The sequence below is a fragment of the Ascochyta rabiei genome, chromosome 7 (assembly GCF_004011695.2).
Source record: "Ascochyta rabiei chromosome 7, complete sequence".
NCBI lineage: Eukaryota > Fungi > Ascomycota > Dothideomycetes > Pleosporales > Didymellaceae > Ascochyta > Ascochyta rabiei.
Window position 1 is genome coordinate 1,037,486 of NC_082411.1, and position 17,358 is coordinate 1,054,843.

General features: G+C 56.4%; 6 protein-coding genes across 6 annotated transcripts, besides 6 other annotated features; 2 read left to right on the forward strand and 4 right to left on the reverse strand.

The window, feature by feature from the left end:
- Nucleotides 1-135: 135 nt before the first annotated feature.
- Nucleotides 136-162: a tandem repeat.
- A 728-nt stretch (nucleotides 163-890) lies between these two features.
- Nucleotides 891-2,649, reverse strand: EKO05_0004923 (uncharacterized protein; the record flags this gene model as incomplete). The annotated part of the gene is made up of 3 exons (XM_059636492.1): nucleotides 891-1,213; nucleotides 1,282-2,168; nucleotides 2,240-2,649. The coding sequence occupies 3 exons, from the start codon at nucleotides 2,647-2,649 to the stop codon at nucleotides 891-893; spliced, it is 1,620 nt and encodes a 539-aa protein (XP_059492475.1).
- A 1,186-nt stretch (nucleotides 2,650-3,835) lies between these two features.
- EKO05_0004924 (high affinity glucose transporter) lies at nucleotides 3,836-5,622 on the reverse strand (the record flags this gene model as incomplete). Its single annotated transcript, XM_038939314.1, has 5 exons — nucleotides 3,836-4,078; nucleotides 4,132-4,194; nucleotides 4,249-5,364; nucleotides 5,414-5,563; nucleotides 5,617-5,622. The coding sequence occupies 5 exons, from the start codon at nucleotides 5,620-5,622 to the stop codon at nucleotides 3,836-3,838; spliced, it is 1,578 nt and encodes a 525-aa protein (XP_038799467.1).
- A 2,185-nt stretch (nucleotides 5,623-7,807) lies between these two features.
- Nucleotides 7,808-7,832: a tandem repeat.
- A 101-nt stretch (nucleotides 7,833-7,933) lies between these two features.
- Nucleotides 7,934-9,574, reverse strand: EKO05_0004925 (uncharacterized protein; the record flags this gene model as incomplete). The annotated part of the gene is made up of 3 exons (XM_038939180.1): nucleotides 7,934-9,316; nucleotides 9,370-9,486; nucleotides 9,551-9,574. 3 exons carry the CDS (start codon nucleotides 9,572-9,574, stop codon nucleotides 7,934-7,936), a joined length of 1,524 nt encoding a protein of 507 aa, XP_038799468.1.
- Nucleotides 9,575-9,953: 379 nt separating this feature from the next.
- Nucleotides 9,954-10,024: a tandem repeat.
- Nucleotides 10,025-10,027: 3 nt separating this feature from the next.
- EKO05_0004926 (E2 ubiquitin-conjugating enzyme) lies at nucleotides 10,028-10,858 on the forward strand (the record flags this gene model as incomplete). Its single annotated transcript, XM_038945690.1, has 1 exon — nucleotides 10,028-10,858. The coding sequence occupies one exon, from the start codon at nucleotides 10,028-10,030 to the stop codon at nucleotides 10,856-10,858; it is 831 nt and encodes a 276-aa protein (XP_038799469.1).
- Nucleotides 10,859-11,257: 399 nt separating this feature from the next.
- Nucleotides 11,258-11,338: a tandem repeat.
- A 284-nt stretch (nucleotides 11,339-11,622) lies between these two features.
- EKO05_0004927 (transcription factor IIF subunit tfg1) lies at nucleotides 11,623-13,527 on the reverse strand (the record flags this gene model as incomplete). The annotated part of the gene is made up of 1 exon (XM_038945691.1): nucleotides 11,623-13,527. One exon carries the CDS (start codon nucleotides 13,525-13,527, stop codon nucleotides 11,623-11,625), a length of 1,905 nt encoding a protein of 634 aa, XP_038799470.1.
- Nucleotides 11,947-11,967: a tandem repeat.
- Nucleotides 12,674-12,738: a tandem repeat.
- Nucleotides 13,528-14,114: 587 nt separating the features above from the next.
- EKO05_0004928 (RNA uridylyltransferase) lies at nucleotides 14,115-16,271 on the forward strand (the record flags this gene model as incomplete). The annotated part of the gene is made up of 1 exon (XM_038945692.1): nucleotides 14,115-16,271. One exon carries the CDS (start codon nucleotides 14,115-14,117, stop codon nucleotides 16,269-16,271), a length of 2,157 nt encoding a protein of 718 aa, XP_038799471.1.
- Between the last annotated feature and the right edge of the window lie 1,087 nt (nucleotides 16,272-17,358).

Genomic DNA, 17,358 nt, shown 5'->3' on the forward strand with positions numbered 1-17,358 from the left:
TGGAGTTATGCTGGCTTGTGCCAAACCTTGCGAGCCATGCTCCCGTTTCAGCGATAGTCGCCTAGCTATGTACCAGCAAACACGCACGGCCAACTGCGCTTTCGTACAAGGAGCACAAATGCATCTATGACGCGCTCGTATCCCATCCTATCGTATCGTCTCTGCCATCTGGCTGCCTACTCGCCTACGCTACACGGCCTGGAATCGCTCATCCGTGTAACGTCGGAAAACTGGTTTCCCTTTCCCTTGGACTCGCTACCCATCCGACTTGGGTCGTCGTGAGGAGCCGCAACAGGCCGCTGGACCACGTTCGCGCTGACCCAATGGCCTCTTGCAGAGCGAGAACGAGCGCGAGGCGACTCCCTTGTGTTGAATGCGGCAATCCCTGTCTGTGCTCGCGGGACAAACTTGCCATCTTGCCATGATGCCAAACGTAAAAATAGGACGGAGGTATAGACTTGGGTCTAGTCAGATTAATTGACGTGGTACGCAACGTACGACGCTCCGCCCTTGGCAATACACACTACGCGTAGCGAGCATCATGTCCCGCCCGTGCCCATCAGATCCCAAGCCCAACATAATAGTACAGCTACCGTCTACACCAGCACGCTCAAGCACGTACCTGCGTAGCCTCGCTCTGCTTGCCCTATGCACGCTGCACCCGACTTTCCATCCGTCACCCGCCTACTCACCCACGAGCCTAGCGCGATCCTACACAGATCCTGCAACGTTGTGAAATGACTGAAACGTCCATGGCCGATTACCCGAATACGATAGTGCTGGCCTATCGCTGATCGACACTACCTACGCTCCTGAACACCCAAGCCCAAGCCCAAAACAGTAATCTGTACATGAATGCTTTTGACAGCCCGTCCGTGCTTCCCTTTGCACTACCCGACATACCACAGCGTACCCTTTCCCTCTTCCTCTTCAGTCTTGCGGAAGGGCTCCACGCTCTCTCCGAGCCAGCTCACCACCCTCGTGAACTCGATCGGCTTCCACGCCAGCTCCGCCGCCAACTTGTCGCCCGCCAGAACCACAAAGGCTTGGCGAAGCAGTTCATCTCTGTCCACCATCAGTCCGTAGCCAAGGCCGAAGCCCTGTCCAATGTCCTCAAAGTTCGCCATGATGGTTTGTGTCGCGCCCATGAGCGTTCTATGCTGCTGGATGCGCCTCTCGATTTCAGGCGCGCTTTGGCCCTCCGAGTTCCAGCCTGTTGATTGGTCAGTACTGAAATCACCAGCTCCCAGGCTGGACGGTGTAGAAACGAGTCAAACCTACGTCGGTCTGCACGGTCGAGCGCTGCAAGGTGTCGTCTAAGCTCGATCCACGTGAGAACGGCGCGCTCCCTTGCGATGAACACCGGAATGTTTTCCACCATCTTGTCGTAGTCCGCTCGCACGCCTTCTCTCCAACCCTTCTCCACCCGGTTGAGGAGCGTCTCTTCGTCCCACGGAACGCTGCACTCCTCGTCGTAGAGGAGAGATCGAAGCGCTCGCACGCTGTCGTAGTCCAACCCCCGATACGGTGTACTGCCATTCTGCTGGGGTATGTCTTCAAAAGCCGCGTCATCAGAGCGGAAACTCGCGACAAGCTTGGCCACTTCAACGCTTATCTGCCTGTCAACGTTGGCTTGGTTGGCTTGCGCAATTGGCTGCTGCACGGCAAGCTTGCTGTCTGCGCCCTGCGCCGCACTAGCATTCGCTGCAGCCCACGCTGAGTTCGCCTGTTGCGGGCTGCTTCCACCTCCTGCTACCAGCTTATCCCACACGCCTTCCATCACTTTGTGAGGCGCCGCTTCGTTTTGTGTCGCTGCTCTCAAGTTACCATTCTCGCCCGGCGCGCCACTGTTGACGGAGCTAAGCCCAAGACCCTCGCGGGAGCCCGCGGTTGGACTTCCACCGGGTTCCGAAGGGGTTAGCATGGCGGTGGAGGAGATTGGACTTCCACGTGATACTGTCTCGCTTTGAAATACCGAGTTGGGAGCAAGTGCGACAAAGGATGCGGGCGTGCTGCTCTCACCACTTGCGTTTTGCCCGTTGAGCTCGGCTTCAGCTCTTGCCTTTCGATTCTCCTCCTTCTTCTTTCGCTCTCGGTCCAAACGCTCACGCGCCAAGATGACGTTGCACGCTTTGAGCCCTATCCACCAATGTAGAAGCTTATGTATGCTGCAGATGCAACTGTTAACTGAAGCCCGTTGCTGCTTGCTCACGTTTCGCTCCACCTAGTGTGTACTCACAGCTGTTTATCTTCCTCGTTCTCAAAGTATACATCTCTTGGATAGACGCCCTCTTCTACTCCAGGCTCATTCGCTGTGATCAGGTGCTCCCTGTCACCGACCCTGCCCCAGATCCTACTACCATGCTTTTCAACAAGTGCATCGACCTCGGGCTTCAAGCTATTCTCTTCGCTGAGACGCTTCATCAAGTCGTCCGACTCCTTTGGTAACGTTGCAACGATGTCGCCCATATCTTGCACCAATTCCCTAACTAATGCAGATTCAAAGTTGGTCTTGCCCCGCTTGTTCGAAGACCATTTGGCGCGTAATCCGAGCCGTTCGATTAGCTCGTGCATGCGAACTTTACTCCGGTTCTTCATGATATCGATCCAGTCTTTCGACGTGGCATACGTGATTGCGGAGCCGTCCATGATTGCGGTTTTGCTTGCATTGGTGGGCGCTGCCGCGCATACCCCGATCGATGGGAGGGTGCAGACAATGCCACTTCCTTACTGTCCAACGGCGTGTCGCAAGATGATGCCGGTCATAGGAAGGCGATAGACATGGGCGTTTCGTTAATCTCGCCGCATAGGAGCATCGGCAGTTGATCTGCGACCCGCAAGAAGGTACAAATGGTGAAGGGAGAGGGCGCGAAGGATGTGCAGATAAGCTCAGTCAAGGGCGCAGCCCTACCGACCACAGCCGTGAGAGAAGCAAATGCTCAATTGATGAACAGACGGCAAGAAAGATGAAGCAGCTTTGCGTCCATGTCGCCTTGGAAAGACTTGCGTACAAAGCCCTAGAAACGGGAGCGGATCCTCGTGGCAGAATCACCTCATTGGTCAACACGTCCACACCGGACTACCGGACTTACACAAAACTCGTCAAAGCTTGTCCGCGCAATCGCCCTCGCCATTTCCTGGTCGGGAATCATCAATTCTAGTGCGTCTCCAGAATCGCCCTTGCCTGCACGGACCATGTATTTTGTACAAGTCGGCCGACCCCTGATGGTCGATGCTACCCTGATACGAAGCCGGTCTACGTGTCGTATACCCACGCTCTACATTCGGAAACGGTATTCGCGCTTGTCACTCTGAAGCTTAGCGGATCAGAGCAGAGTAACGACATGGCAAGTAGACACTCGCATTGCGGAGAAAGCCGGCTACGAGCCAACAGTCTTTGGTAATAAGTACGAGAGCTAATTAATGCTATGCTCTGGATCAGCTGCACCCTGAACGGGCGTTACGAGACTTCAGCGTCTTGTCTTGAATCTGAAGAGCAGTGACTGTTACGCTCAAGGCCTCCAGCAGTACTGCTTTACAGGCTGCCGCCGAGACACCCAGGTCGGAATCTGCTGCATCGTAAAAGGAAGTGAACTGGCAGGATGTTTCGTCAAATGAAGTTACAGGTTTTGCTATAGGAAGCGTGTGAAGGGTGTCGTAATCACACATTCCGCGCATGTATCAGCATCGCGATCGTGACGAGTACTGTAACCGCTCGAGAAATTGGTTCACGCAGGCTGTGCAGGACCAAAGTCACCGATTTTTTTGTTTGTTTGTCAGTCGCCTGCAGTTCCAACCGTCGAATTTGCAGAACTGCGTCTGTTGCAAGCCCCATCTAAGCCTTGGGCTCGTAAGAGACGTCCTCAACCTGGCCGGGCCCCTTGTTGGTGGAAACCTTGACGTCACCTGCCTCGATATCGCGCTGAAGCTGGTCGAGACGCGATTCGATCTTGCCAGCCCTCCACGCAGGGATGCCGCTGTCGAAGACGGTGTCCATCTCTTCAAGAGTCTTGCCCTTGGTCTCAGGCGCTGCCAAGAACATGTGGATCAGAGCAAGGCCGTTGAAGGTGCCAAAGATCTGAGTACAGTGTTAGCCGTGTGCGGCAACTACGTGCAAACCGAGAAGCTCACCATATACATCTTCCAGTTGATGCTCCAGAGGAGAGGAGGGACGGCAAAAGCGAGAATGCAGTTCTGTGAAACTGGTCAGTAGTTCATTCGACAGCCTTTGACCAGTTCCAAACTCACCCATGTCCAGTTACTGGCTGTGGCCAGAGAAACAGCCTTAGCACGGACCTTGGCAGGGAAGATTTCCGACGGGTATGTCCAGGAGACGGGTCCCCAGGTAGTAGCGAAGGAAGCGACGAAAAGATAGGAGCAAGCAACGATGGCCTTGGAGACGCCGCCGTGCTCCTTGGGAACGACCCAGGAGATGTCCTTGTCGGTTTTATCGGGGTTGGGAACTCCGTATGAGGCCTGGAGAGCTCCAGTGGTAAAAAGCCATGTCATCATCAAGAAACTGCCGACGAGGAGCGCCGGGCGACGACCGAACTTGTCTAGGTACAAAATCGCGGGCAAAGTCATGGCGACGTTGATGATATACTGGATAGACGAGGTCAAGAGCTCGTCTGCGATGCCGGCGCCGCGCATGATAAACACGATATAATACATCATTATGTTCATGCCGCACAGTTGTGACCACATTTGGATCGACATGCCGAGGATGACACGCTTGAGGATGCGGGGCTTGACAAGCGCAGCGAAGCTGGTGACAGCCTCCTCGCGCTCGAAGCGGAGAGCTTCCTCGATCTCTTTGTACTCGGCAAGGACCTTTGGGTGGTTGACATCGCCCGAGCCGTGGAGGTTGGCGAGGACAGTGAGTGCCTCCTCCCAGCGATCCTTGGACGCGAGCCAACGCGGGGAACGAGGGAAAAAGAAGAGGCCGACGAACAGGATGGCGCCTGGAACCGCCTGGATGCCCCATGGGATGCGGAAAGCAGCTGTTCCTTGGAGCTCGTTTTTGACGCCGCCATCGTAGAAAGAAGAGCCGTACTGGATGAAGTATTGAATCAGAATTCCCCACGTAATAGCCCACTGCTGAAACGATACAAATCGGCCGCGGCTCTCCTTGGGTGCGATCTCACTCTGGTATACCGGGACGATGGCCGAACAGATACCGATGGCGAAGCCACCGACAACACGGCCAACACAGAGAAGAGCGACACCGTTAGAAGCAGCCTGGAGGATAGCACCGACGCACCAGATGATGGCTGCAATCTGGATAGCGGTTCGGCGAGACAGGCGATCGGCAATGAAGGAGGAACACAGGGCACCGAAAAGTGAGCCAGCGGGCATGGAAGCGGTCTGCTTGGCGTCAGCGAGCTGTCATTTTGTTAAAAAGATGCGCTCTTACGATACCACCCTGACGGGTGCCTGCGGGATGGCCAAAGTATCTGCCATAGGCGGGCGTTCCAAGCACGCCGGACATGGAAGAGATGTCGAAACCGAAAAGTCCACCACCAATGGCGGCGAAGCCACAGATGGCGTAGATGTTGTAGAAAGTCTAGCTAGAGTTAGTTGTCATGAACTGTGTGTGTCGAGCGAGTGAGCTCCCACCTTCATCGAGCCAAACAGTGGACTAGTCTGGGTTGAGAAGGACAGCGGGGTGTGGGCGATCGCAAGCTGGAATTACACGAGGTTTTATAGAGGGAGGGATCTTGCGAGGCGCGTGATTCTACCGGTTAGGCCTCTGCACGTAGATGCCTGTGCGCCTGTGACTGGCCTTCACTCTTGTCCAAGTTGCGGTCGAGCAACTGCACTCCAGATCCTTGCAACAAAGCGCCTGCGCCCAGCCCGCAGCCCCCGCAAACAACCGTTTGTCCACTAAGGATCGGCCCACTGAGCCTGGGGTAGTACAAAGCACATGCATAAACGTCTTCCGGTGATCATGTTATTGTAACATCGTCCACAGTAGTGCCTTCACTTGGACCAATCGAACAGTGAAGAGCAATTGACAGGTTCTGTAGCGCTGACCAAAGCAGTTGCCTGTAGACCATCTCTTGCGTAAGGACGGTTCGTCCGAGGAAGATTCTCAGCTGGCGTGACCAACCAGAAGGCGATCTGCCAAATTGAACGCGGAACAGCTGCCACATCACGCGAGGCTCATGTCGCTTGCCGCGCGAGAGAGGATTGGCACACTCCAGCATTGATCATGTCCCGGAGGCGGGTCCCAAATTGAAAACCCCGTCTGGGCGTCTCGGCGTTGCACGCCAACTTGATCGAACATCGTGAGTCTTGAGCCAGGGTGAAGGCCTGACAACTTGAGATCCCGCACATCAAGGCCACCAAACACTCCACTAGACTCCGTGAGTTCGTGTCACCAGCACATGTGGCTGTAAAGCTGAAAGCCTTCAGGATGTTGTGCTACTGTCCTGCGACGGTCAGGCGTTCCGGACGTTGAAAGAGGTTGCGATCAACGAAAGAGGTGTTGGATCATGCAGGATCAGCCTTGGGCACATGTGGCTAGCGTCTTTCCCGATGAACATCCCCAGCGTTCAGTCTCCTCTGCACCGCTCGCGCCTACGTGCACAGCTGACATTGCCCAGACACCAAGACCGTGGTGGCTTTTTACCATTCGGATTAGAGCAAGCGCATCGAGTCCTCCTTTAGGACAGGCAGCCGGTATGGTTTTGAGGTGTCGAAAATCAGGTTCAGATGCCGCGAAAGAAACAGCCACGAACACTCAGAGGAAGTGCCCTACTGTCGCGGAAGGGCGAAAGAGTTGATGAGACGTGATGGTGTGTATAGGTTGCATCCGATGTGTTCGTCATGTGCAGCAATGTGGAAGTGGCCTCCATCTTGGAACGTAGCAACATAGCAACTGCACGTCGATGTATCGACCAGACGATAGCTGGAGACTGTCTCGACAGTCCTGGCTGCAAGGGCGATTCGACTCTCAGCGCGCACAGTGTACGCTTGCAAGACCAAGGAATAGCGCAGCTCAGGATACAAGACGCACCGTATCGCGTTGGGCGTCAGCAAGTAACCTGTTACCGCAAAGTCAGCTCGAACAACCTGTGGCATTCGACACTCATCCTCACCGGTCGTCTCGCGATCTTCGGCATTTTGAGACATTTGCAGTCCATCTCAACGTAGCGCAAGAAGCACAATCGGACTTGATGTCGCTGGTTCCCTTCTTTGCACATGCCATGTCGAACGAGAGGACCAGAGTGTTTCTTGGAGCAAGAGTTGAAGAGACATGGCGTCCAGTTCCACAAACCGACTCTTTCTCGATGCAGTAAAGGCAGCACTTGAACGTCCAGATAAGAACTGCAGGAGCAGACACGCTGCCCTTGTACAGAGAGACGAACCTATGCTGATTCACAGAGGTGAGCTACACCTCGCACCTTCTCGCCAGTGCAGGCAACGAGCTGACCACTGAGACATATCCTTGTAGCTACCACGCATCACATCCATGATCTCGGGGATTGATACGGAAACCCCTGTGGAAAACTTAATCTAACCTTGTCATGCTGAGAAAGTCACAGAAGAGGAAAACCAAATCTAACCTTCTCATGCTGAGAAAGCCACAGAAGAGGAAAACTAAACCTAACCTTGTCGTGTCGAGAAAGTCGCAGGAAAGAAAGCCAAGCTCTCGACAGTAACCGTGCTAGCACGACTGACGACCTCTCCACGAATCTCACAGTTTGCACATACACGTCGCACGATAGCTTGCATGCGCTGCTGTTGTGAGGCGAGGAGGCGTATTCTGGAGTCTTGGTTCTGTAGTAGCGGTTTCGTTGTGTTGTATATATGTATATATGTATATATATCAGGAGTGATGTTTGTGAGGGAAAAGAAAAACGTCTTGCATGCTAGCTAGCTGTCTCTATTACTAGTACACCACGATATCTACACGTAGAATCATGCTTGTTTACAAGAACTCAATGCCCACGCCAAAGCTCAAGCCCTTCCGCCCCTGCTCTTCCTTGCGCATGACCAGGGGCAGGGAGAAGTTGACTTCGAACCGAGCCATGGGATGCGCGTACACAAGCCCGACACCAGCCGCTGCACTGGGCAGCTCTTCCTTCAGGTCGCGAAGCGTCTTCTTCAGGCTCTCTCTGGCGTCGCCGGCGAAGCTTCCGTCCTCGCTCTTGGCGCTTTGGAGGGCGAGAAGGCGGCCGCCGTTGACAAAGGCCTGCAGACGCAGCGGTGTTTCCTTGCCGACGCGCGGGACGGGGAACAGCAGAGAGGCGCCACCGGCAGCGAAGACGTCACCGCCGACAGCGTCGGGGCCGTCGTGGGGACCCAGGCCACCGAGGCGGAAACCGCGCACGCTGTTGGGGCCGCCGAGCTGGAAGCGGTCGTTTATGCGAGAGGCGTGGGGGGCTGGGCTTCCGCGCTGGGCGAGCGGGTAGAGCAGACCAGCACGCAGACCGGCGGTCAGGGTGATGCCCGTGTTGCCGAAGGGGAGGGCGAGCTGGGAGTCGGCTTCGGTCTTGAAGAAGGATGCGTCGCCGCCGAGGACAGAGAAGCCAGCGAGCTCAGAGACGGACTTGATCAGATAGCCGCTGGAGGGGAGCAGGGGGTAGTCGCGCCTGTCGATGGACCAGGTGTGGGAGACGCTGGACTTGAACGAGTCGCCAGCGTCGGCGCGGACGGTGGGCGAGGCATTCTCGGCGAGCGAGGTGACCTGTCGCCAGATGGCCGAGTAGGCCAGGGTGTGCTCGTGGCCGGCGTGGGAGCGCCAGAAGAGCTTGGAGCTGGCGCCCTTCTGGACGTCCTCGTGGCTCGCCCAGCTCTTCAGGACGGAGCTCGCGAAGCCGTTGACCTGCAGCTTCAGGTCGGGGCTGCTCAGGACGGGGGTGTCGAAGGCGAGCGAGTAGGCGGAGCGGGTGCGGGTGCCCAGCGAGCCGTGTGCGTTGAGCGTCTCGGCGCCGCCGAACAGGTTGCGCAGCTCCGCATTGACGTAGGCGTCGGCCTCGGAGGCGCCGGCCTCGGTGCCCGTCTTGATGGTGTAGTTGCCGCGCTCGTGGGCGGAGATGTACACGTCGACGTCGGTGGGCGACGACGAGGCATTGCTGGCCTCCGGGCGGTCGAGGAAGACGGAGAGCGGCGGCTTGAAGATGCCGAAGCGGTTCAGCTTGTCCGTGGCGGTGCCGACCGCGCCCAGCGCCTCTTCGAGCGTGTACGGGTCGGCGCGGTTGGCGGTCAGGATGGGGTTGACGACGCGCTCGAGGAAGCCGCGGCGCGTGCGGTTGGCGTGCAGGATGCGGACCGACGAGATGGTCACGGGCAGCGACGTGTTGTCCTCGACCTGGCCTCGGGTTAGCTGGCGGCCGGGCGAGTGCAATTGGACGAGGGGGGTACCAGCTCGGCCAGGCGCTCCTGCGACTTCTGGTGCTGCGCATGCACGCGCGAGGTGAGCTCGTCCTGCTGGCGCTGCACCTCGGCCGCGTCCGTCTTGTTCTGGAGCCGGGCGAAGACCTGTGGGCCATGTCAGTCACGGGCGGCGGCATCGCCATGCCATGCACGGCTTCTTCCCACCTACATCGTCTTCCATTGGCGACGCCATCAGAGCTGTTGCGGGTTGCAGCTCCACGCCTTGGCGAGAAAGGCTGAAAGCCAGGTTGGCCCGCCTCCATCATCGCGCACGTGCGCCGGGCCTGGACTCGACTCGACTCCGCACGCTGACGCTCGCCGTCACTCCCACTCCCTCCACTTGACCCCTTGTAATTCCCCTGCTTGCCCTTTCCTTCTAGTCTCCCTTCTAGTCTCCCTTCTAGTCTCCCTTCTCCGCACGCCGCACAAGGCAGGCACCGCTGGGTTTGGCTCGCTTGTGGCTTCTTTGCATCTCTCGGCCTTTCTGCTTGATACCCTATTTGCCTTTACCATCTGGCCTCGCCCTGACCACAACTACGTAAACCGTTTCACTGCACACCACCTCCACGCCACACACCACACCACACACCACACCACACCACACCACACACCACACCACACCACACACCACACCACACCACACATCATGGCCACCCCCGCTGCAACCAAACGCCTCACCAAGGAGTACGCCGCCATCGCAAAGTCGCCGCCGCCCTACATCGTCGCCCACCCCTCCGAGAACAACATCCTCGAGTGGCACTACATCCTCACCGGGCCCCCCGAAACCCCCTACGAAGGCGGCCAGTACTGGGGCACCCTCATGTTCCCGCCCGACTACCCCTTCGCCCCGCCCGCTATCCGCATGCACACGCCCTCCGGCCGCTTCCAGCCCAGCACACGCCTGTGCCTCAGCATATCCGACTTCCACCCAAAGAGCTTCAACCCCGCCTGGGAAGTCAGCACCATCCTCACCGGCCTGCTGAGCTTCATGACAAGCGAGGAGATGACCACGGGAAGCGTGCGCGCCAGTGAGAATGAGCGCAAGTTGTTCGCGCACCGCTCTCGCTGGTGGAACAGCACAGGCGGCGGATCCAGGCAGAGCAGCACACCGAGCGCAAACTCGCGCGGCATTGGAGCTATCAAGGCGGGTGACGGCGGCGCCAAGTTCCGCCTAGAGTGGCCTGAGGTGGACGAGGAGAATCTGAAGTGGATGCAAGAGAAGAACATCGACACTGCCACGGGTCTGCCACGTCCTGCACACTCAACCGCACAAGCACACTGTCCGCCCGAGGTCGCTGGGCTGCGGCGGAGGCCCAACGGGAGCGCGTCAACGGTAATACAGGACGCGCAGATTGCGAGGGAGGCTGGCCAGGGATATGTGAGCAGGAACAAGTGGAAGCTCATCTTCGGCGCCATCGTGACCTACATTATGGTTGCGCGCGTCTTGGGCGATGGGGCTGTTGCTGCATCTGCTTAGCGCACGTACAACCCTCGACAAGGCACCAGATACGGCGAGGTATAGCATAGTCGCGGCGTTTTTGGCATCAGGCTCATATTCATGGATTTGGTGTACATGCTTCTTTCACCACAAACACATCTGCTTTACGCGGTACTAGACCGATTGGATAGCAGCTATGAGAAATCTACAATCTCCTGACACTGACTCTTTTCTTCTTCTTCAACCAACGCAAGTAAATCACATTCTGTGCACAATCACCTTGGAAGAAGTCAGCGCGAAGAGAGCCAGCGCGACGAAAAGCGCACTCATTGCCTCTTGTTGATTCTATATCAAATACCCAAACCCGCGCATGCCCACCCCGAGACACTCACTTCAGTCCCCAAAGCATCCCAGCGTGGCTGGAGATTGGGGGTGACGTTGGGATTGGGATTGGGATTGCGATTAGGATTGGGATTGGGATTGCGATTGGGATTGCGATTGCGATTGCGATTGCGATTGTAAAGGTAATTGACCGTGGTTGAGACTGCGATGCAGCATGTCATTCTCTATCTGGATTCTGGTCGTAGGCATTTGTAATGTTGCTCGGTGGGAGTATGGAGAGAGGTGCTAGTCGTCCGTCTGTGACGCACTGCTGCAACCATGTGACGAAAAGACTCAATGGACTTGCCTTCTGCTAGGAAAGCGTCAAAGAACTCCCTCGGAAAAGGCAGCATAGAAGAAGCGTTCTTGAAAGCTTCTCTGGAGGCTTTTCTGGAAGCTTTCTTGGAAGCATCCGAAGCGCTCTACTGCTTCTTGCTGAGCTTCTCGTTGATGCTCTCTTCGCTCGGCATCTGCGGCAACGGCGTGAGCCACTTGCGCTGGTTGTCGAAGCTGGACACGGCCTTGACAATGGAAATAAACACCTTGGAGTTGTCCTTGTCCACGCGGCCCTTGAACATGCCGATGAGCGCTTGGATGCCCATGCCCTGCGGTGGCAGCGAGTCGTAGATCTCCTTCGCCGAAGGCAGCTTGGGCGCGCTCGATGCAGGCGAGCCGGGCACAGGGCTGCCCGCACGACTAGTGCTTGCAGACGCGGTGGGCGAGCCGCTGCCGAGCACCACGTTGAGCTTATTCTTCTTCTTCTTCTTGATGCGCGACGACTCGTTGCCAGAGGCCTCGGACATCTCCGAATTAGGACGCTTCTTCGACTTGAGCTTGTCGACGGGCTTGTGGTTCCCGGACGGGGTATTCGAGCCCATGGGAGTGTTGGTGCCCTTGCTTGAAGCGCCAGACGGCGCGTTGCCGGTCTCTGCGGCTTTTGCTTCTGCAGCCTTCTTCTCTTCTTCCTCCTTCGCGCGCTGGCGTTCCGTTTCGCTGTCGGTTTCCGACTCTTCTGACATGTCGCTTTCGGCGTAGTCGTAGAGCTTCCCCCGCTTGACGAGTGTTTTTCGAAGACCCTTCTCAAGCTCCTTGGCCATTTCTGCTTCCATTTCCTCACGCTCCTCTTCCTCCTGTATCTTCTTCTCGTTGCGATCCCAGAGGGAGGCAGCGAGTTGGTCTCGCTTCAGCTTCTCAGCAGCCTCCTTGACGTCTACTTCATCGCCCTCGAACAGTCCATTCAGACCCTCTTCGTCATCGGCAAAGTCTTCTTCAAGGTTGAAATCGATATCGTCAGCATCAGCCTCGCGCTTCACGTAGCCCTCGTCATTGCGCACTGCGCGGATGCGGCCTTCGTCGTCGGCGCCCCCTCCCACTCGCGTGCTCATCTGGTTTCGGCCTCGAAGCTGGTGTGCCTCCTTCTCTCTTGCCTCAGCGCGCTTCTCGATGTTCCTGAGGAAGCCAGGCACATTTTCCACCTTGAACATGACCTTGTCGGTGTCGTCGCCTGTGGCCTTGACCTTGCCCTTGACATTGAACCTGTACCAGCGTTCGATAGGCGCCAGCTGGATGTTGCCTTGCGAGTTCTGCGACAGCATGACGTGCGCCTCGGACAGCTCGGATTCGTACGTGCCGACCCACGTTTGCTTGTTCTCAAAGTCTTCCAGATGCCAGGGCAGCGTCTCCTCGTACCGCAGCAGCTGGCGCTTCTTGGCTTCTGGTGTGTCGTCTGGCCGGTACTTCTGCTCGGTCTTTTTCTGGAAAGCCTGGGGTTTCGACTTGCCCGTAGGCGCAATTTTGGCTTGGTTCTCCTCACGAATCTTGCGGCGCTCTTCCCTCTGTTGCTCAATGCGTTCGCGCTCCTTGATCTCTTCCATGTCTTCCTTTGTGTCTTCCTCCTCAAAGTGGGAGCCGGCTCCGCTGGGGGGCGCGCGGGGGTCTCGACGGTGAAGGCGGATGGGCGTAGCAAACTGGTTTGGGTCCTGGACATCGACGTGAGTTTTGTTCTGGAGTCGCATAACGTGGTGTCGCAGCTCTTTCAGGTCGCGCCGCGTGACAACGAGAGGGAAGCTGGTTGCGCCTGCCTGCTGGTACTGATAGCGCAGCGCAGCCGGCGATGCAGTGTCTTGGGCAGCGGCGGTGGCAGGCTTGTTGGTCTCGTTCATCTGCGCCAGGGAGACCAAAGGGCGCGTTATCTTTGCAAGCGGCCGACGAGGCGCGCGCAGAGGGCCTTCCTTGGGACGTGGACGCTTCTTCTTCGCAGGCTGCTGTCCATTGGGGGCTGCAGACGGCGGCGCCTGCTGGGGAGGCGCCGTGGGCAGGTTGTTCATGGCGAACGAGTGTGCTTCTGTGTTAGGACTGTGTGAAAGAATGTCGTGGGCGGCTACTGTGTCGTGTGCCGTGGGAGATGGTGAAGGGCAGCAGCGTTGGCAGCCCTTGTCCAAGTCTCCAAGACAATGCGTCGAAGCTGGGCTGTGACGTTCCGGCGGCGCGTCTTCGAAAACAGCCTGGCGTTGGCGGATCTCCGGCTTGGCACGCCAGTGGGCGCTCGCCCCAGACTTTGTCTAGCTTCGATCATGCATTTGTCTGCTTCAATATTGAGGAAACAACGGAAAATTTTCCAGAAGCTTTGGGTTCCAGCCACTGCTATTCGCATTCCCGATCATCTGGTGCGGTAGCTGATGCTTGCGAACTCCGGAGCAGCAATATCATCCTCGCTCCCACAATTCGCCGGCCACAGCTCGTCAACATCCCACCTACAGGCTACAGCTTAAGCACGGACTGCACAAGCACATAAGCCCATGCAGGCAACAAGCACTCTGCGCAACAAAACCACGGGTACAACATCAGCTCTTGCGACCACCAACAATCATCACGTCACAATAGTTGATCACGCCTTCCAGAAGGCTGCGCTATCATGAGTCAAGCTCCAGCCAACACCAGCGGCCTTGAGGACCAGCTGCGTGGCATGATACTCAGCAACGCCACCATTGCAGGTGGTCAGACTAACCACGACAGCCATCCTGGCCAATATCGAGGGCGAGGCCGGGGCCGTGGAGGTTTTCATCGCGGCTCTGGTCCGAATCCTCGTGGTGGTTTCGCTCACCCCAACAACACCAGAGGCAATCAAGCATACGGGATGAATGCGGCTTCTCCTGTAACACGCGGTGGGAGGTCTGATGTCAACAATGGCACAGGTCCCCGCTACCAGCAATCGCACAACCACGCCTATGCTCAGCCCAGGAACAACGGACCACCGCCAAACATTGCACATGCCAACCAGCAACCAGCAAACAACAGTCAAGCTCAGCCGCCAAGAGCGCTGCAGCGGCCACAAGGTGGGTTCAATCAGACAGGACAAGTGTCCAGGGGTGGTGGATCTCATCAATACCCTCGTCCTCAATATGCGCAGAATGGGTACCAGAGCCAGCCAAGAATCGACTCGGCCGCCCAAGTACAGTTCATGGAAGAAGTTGTCAAGCGTGAGCTTCCCAAGGTTGAGATGACTGAGTCTGAAATTTCGAAGCACAGCATATTCAGAGAACGCCTAGAGGTCACCATGCGCCAGGCCTTTGCTGGAAGCGGTATTGAAGACATCGCCGATATTTCTCTAGTTGCCTTTGGCAGTCTCGGTTCAGGTTTTGCTCTGCCCGGCTCTGACATGGATCTTGCCGTAGTCCCGTTATGGAAGAATCCCGCTCAGGCTGACGAGACGGACATCGGTCCGCGGATTCCACGGATTCTCGAAAAGGCGGTGCTAGATGCAAAGATGGGAGGACGTCTGCTCACGCGTACACGTGTGCCGATATTGAAAGTCTGTGAAAGCCCCACCCCTGTGCTCTTCACTGCTCTCTTGGAGGAGCGCAGGAAGTGGGATGAGCTTTCTGAAGAAGAGAAGTATCCACTAGCAATAGACCCAACAGTGCCGCCAAAGACCGTTGACGAGATGGAGATGGAGAGAGCCTTGAAGTCTACATATCAGAAACAGGCTGCAAAGCCCACAAGTGAAGGCTCGGTGGCGGCTGGAACAGTTGCGCCTGCGTTGAATGCGCCTGCGTCGACCGCTCCGGACGAAACGTTGCCGGTCACTCCGCATGCGGTTTCAAACGATGCTTCAAATACCCCTTCAACCAACAAGGAACACCAGAACCGGACAGAGAAGCAGTGGCATCGCGAGAAAGTTCTAGGTCCCCTCGACTTCCCGAAGAACGGCGTCGGCATTCAGTGCGACATCAACTTCGCGAACTCTCTTGGCATTCACAACACACACATGCTACGTTGTTACTCCCTCACCGATGCTAGAGTTCGGCCTATGGTATTGTTTGTTAAGTCTTGGGCCAAGCGCCGCAAGATCAATAGCTCTTACTCAGGCACATTGTCGTCCTACGGCTGGGTTTTGATGGTTCTCCACTACCTTGTGAACGTTGCATCACCTCCGGTTTGCCCCAACCTGCAACACTACTTGCCCCAAGCAACCGACATCAACTCCCTGTCTGACCGATTCAAGGATGCGAAGAAGATCAGTGGCTATGACGTCCGCTTTTGGCGCAATGAAGAGGAGATTGTTCGAGCGGCACAAGAAGGCCGACTTACACAAAATCGTCAGTCTTTGGCCTCGCTTTTGTGCAGCTTCTTCCGATACTTTGCATCCCAAGGCGGACACTACGGTCGCCAAGCCAATTTTTACTGGACGTCTGAGGTGCTCTCGCTTCGCACACCCGGCGGAATTCTCACCAAGCAGGACAAGGGCTGGGTTAGCGCTACCACCATCGTCACTGCAGAGAAGAAGGTCACAAACCGGTACCTCTTTGCTATTGAGGATCCCTTTGAGATCGAGCACAACGTAGCAAGGACTGTCACCCATCGCGGCATCGTTACAATCCGCGACGAATTCCGCCGCGCTGGGAGAATTCTAGGCGCTGTTGGTAGGAGCATGGAACCTGAGGGAGGTCTTTTTGACGAGCTTATTGAAGAGGCACCGGCATCGACTGCAGAGGTCGAGCAACCCCAGCCTGAGAAGACGGAGCATCTCGGAACCAAGACGACTGATCAAGTCGAGGCTCAAGCATTGTAAGCCGGTGCTCGAGCATTCAGTATTGATAGCGGAACAGGACTAGAGCTTCAGCAGGCGCTACCAGACCTATTTTAGGCAAGATGCGCTCATTCTGCATGTCGCACACATGTCCGGTGTCTAACACGCCACTGGTCTGCCTCGCTTCTTGACCTTCACTGTGTCGTTAGGGGTGACTGAGGCTTCGCACTTGTACAAAACAGTCCACAAGCCTGGTATCAAAGCTACCAGCCATGTTAAATTTACCAAATCCCTCGAAGGCATGGAATATGCTGCGGATGTATTTGCTTCTAAAATCTGCCATCGCAACTGCCGTAGCCCCCATGTCCGTCTCCATACCCCACAACGCTCCCCGCAAGACTAAAATGACATTGTACTGCCGATGGGTGAACGTCGGCTCTTTGCCGACCTATCACAACAGCTGCTGAGGCTGCCTCCCCACATCCCGCACAGCTGGACCATGCTAGCCACGGCGTACTCCCCGCAAAGCTTGATCCGCGGAGGGATACTGTTCCTAAATGGGCAACACGCCGTTCATTCGGTCATAGGCGTTGTGAAGAACCGACAGTTTTTGCCTGGCACGCGCAAAAATGGTCGAAGCGTGTCCTTGTGATACACAAAGTACATAGGTCACGATCGGATTGTCTATCTGAACCATCTTTCCATCGACTTCTTCTGCAGGCCGTCATGACAATGTTGACCAAGACAGTAGTATTGGCCCTCTTGTTGCACGCCAGCCTCGCAAGCTCTGCACCGACCAATTCTACAGGCCCTACAGCGCACCTAAGAAATGGTACTTACCAAGGTGTCTACTCACCTGGGTACGATCAAGACTATTTCCTCGGCATCCCATACGCGCAACCCCCAGTCGGTAATTTGAGATTTCGAAGCCCTGTTAGCTTGAATCAGAGCTGGAGCGGTGTAAAACCAGCTACACAGTATTCTGGCGAGGTCTGTGCCCTTGACCCTTGAAGTGTGATGCAAGGAGGAGTCAATCGCTGATATTGAACAGTGTTACGGTTATGGGTCCGATCAATGGAACTATCCCGTATCAGAAGACTGTCTCTATATCAATGTAGTTCGCCCCGCT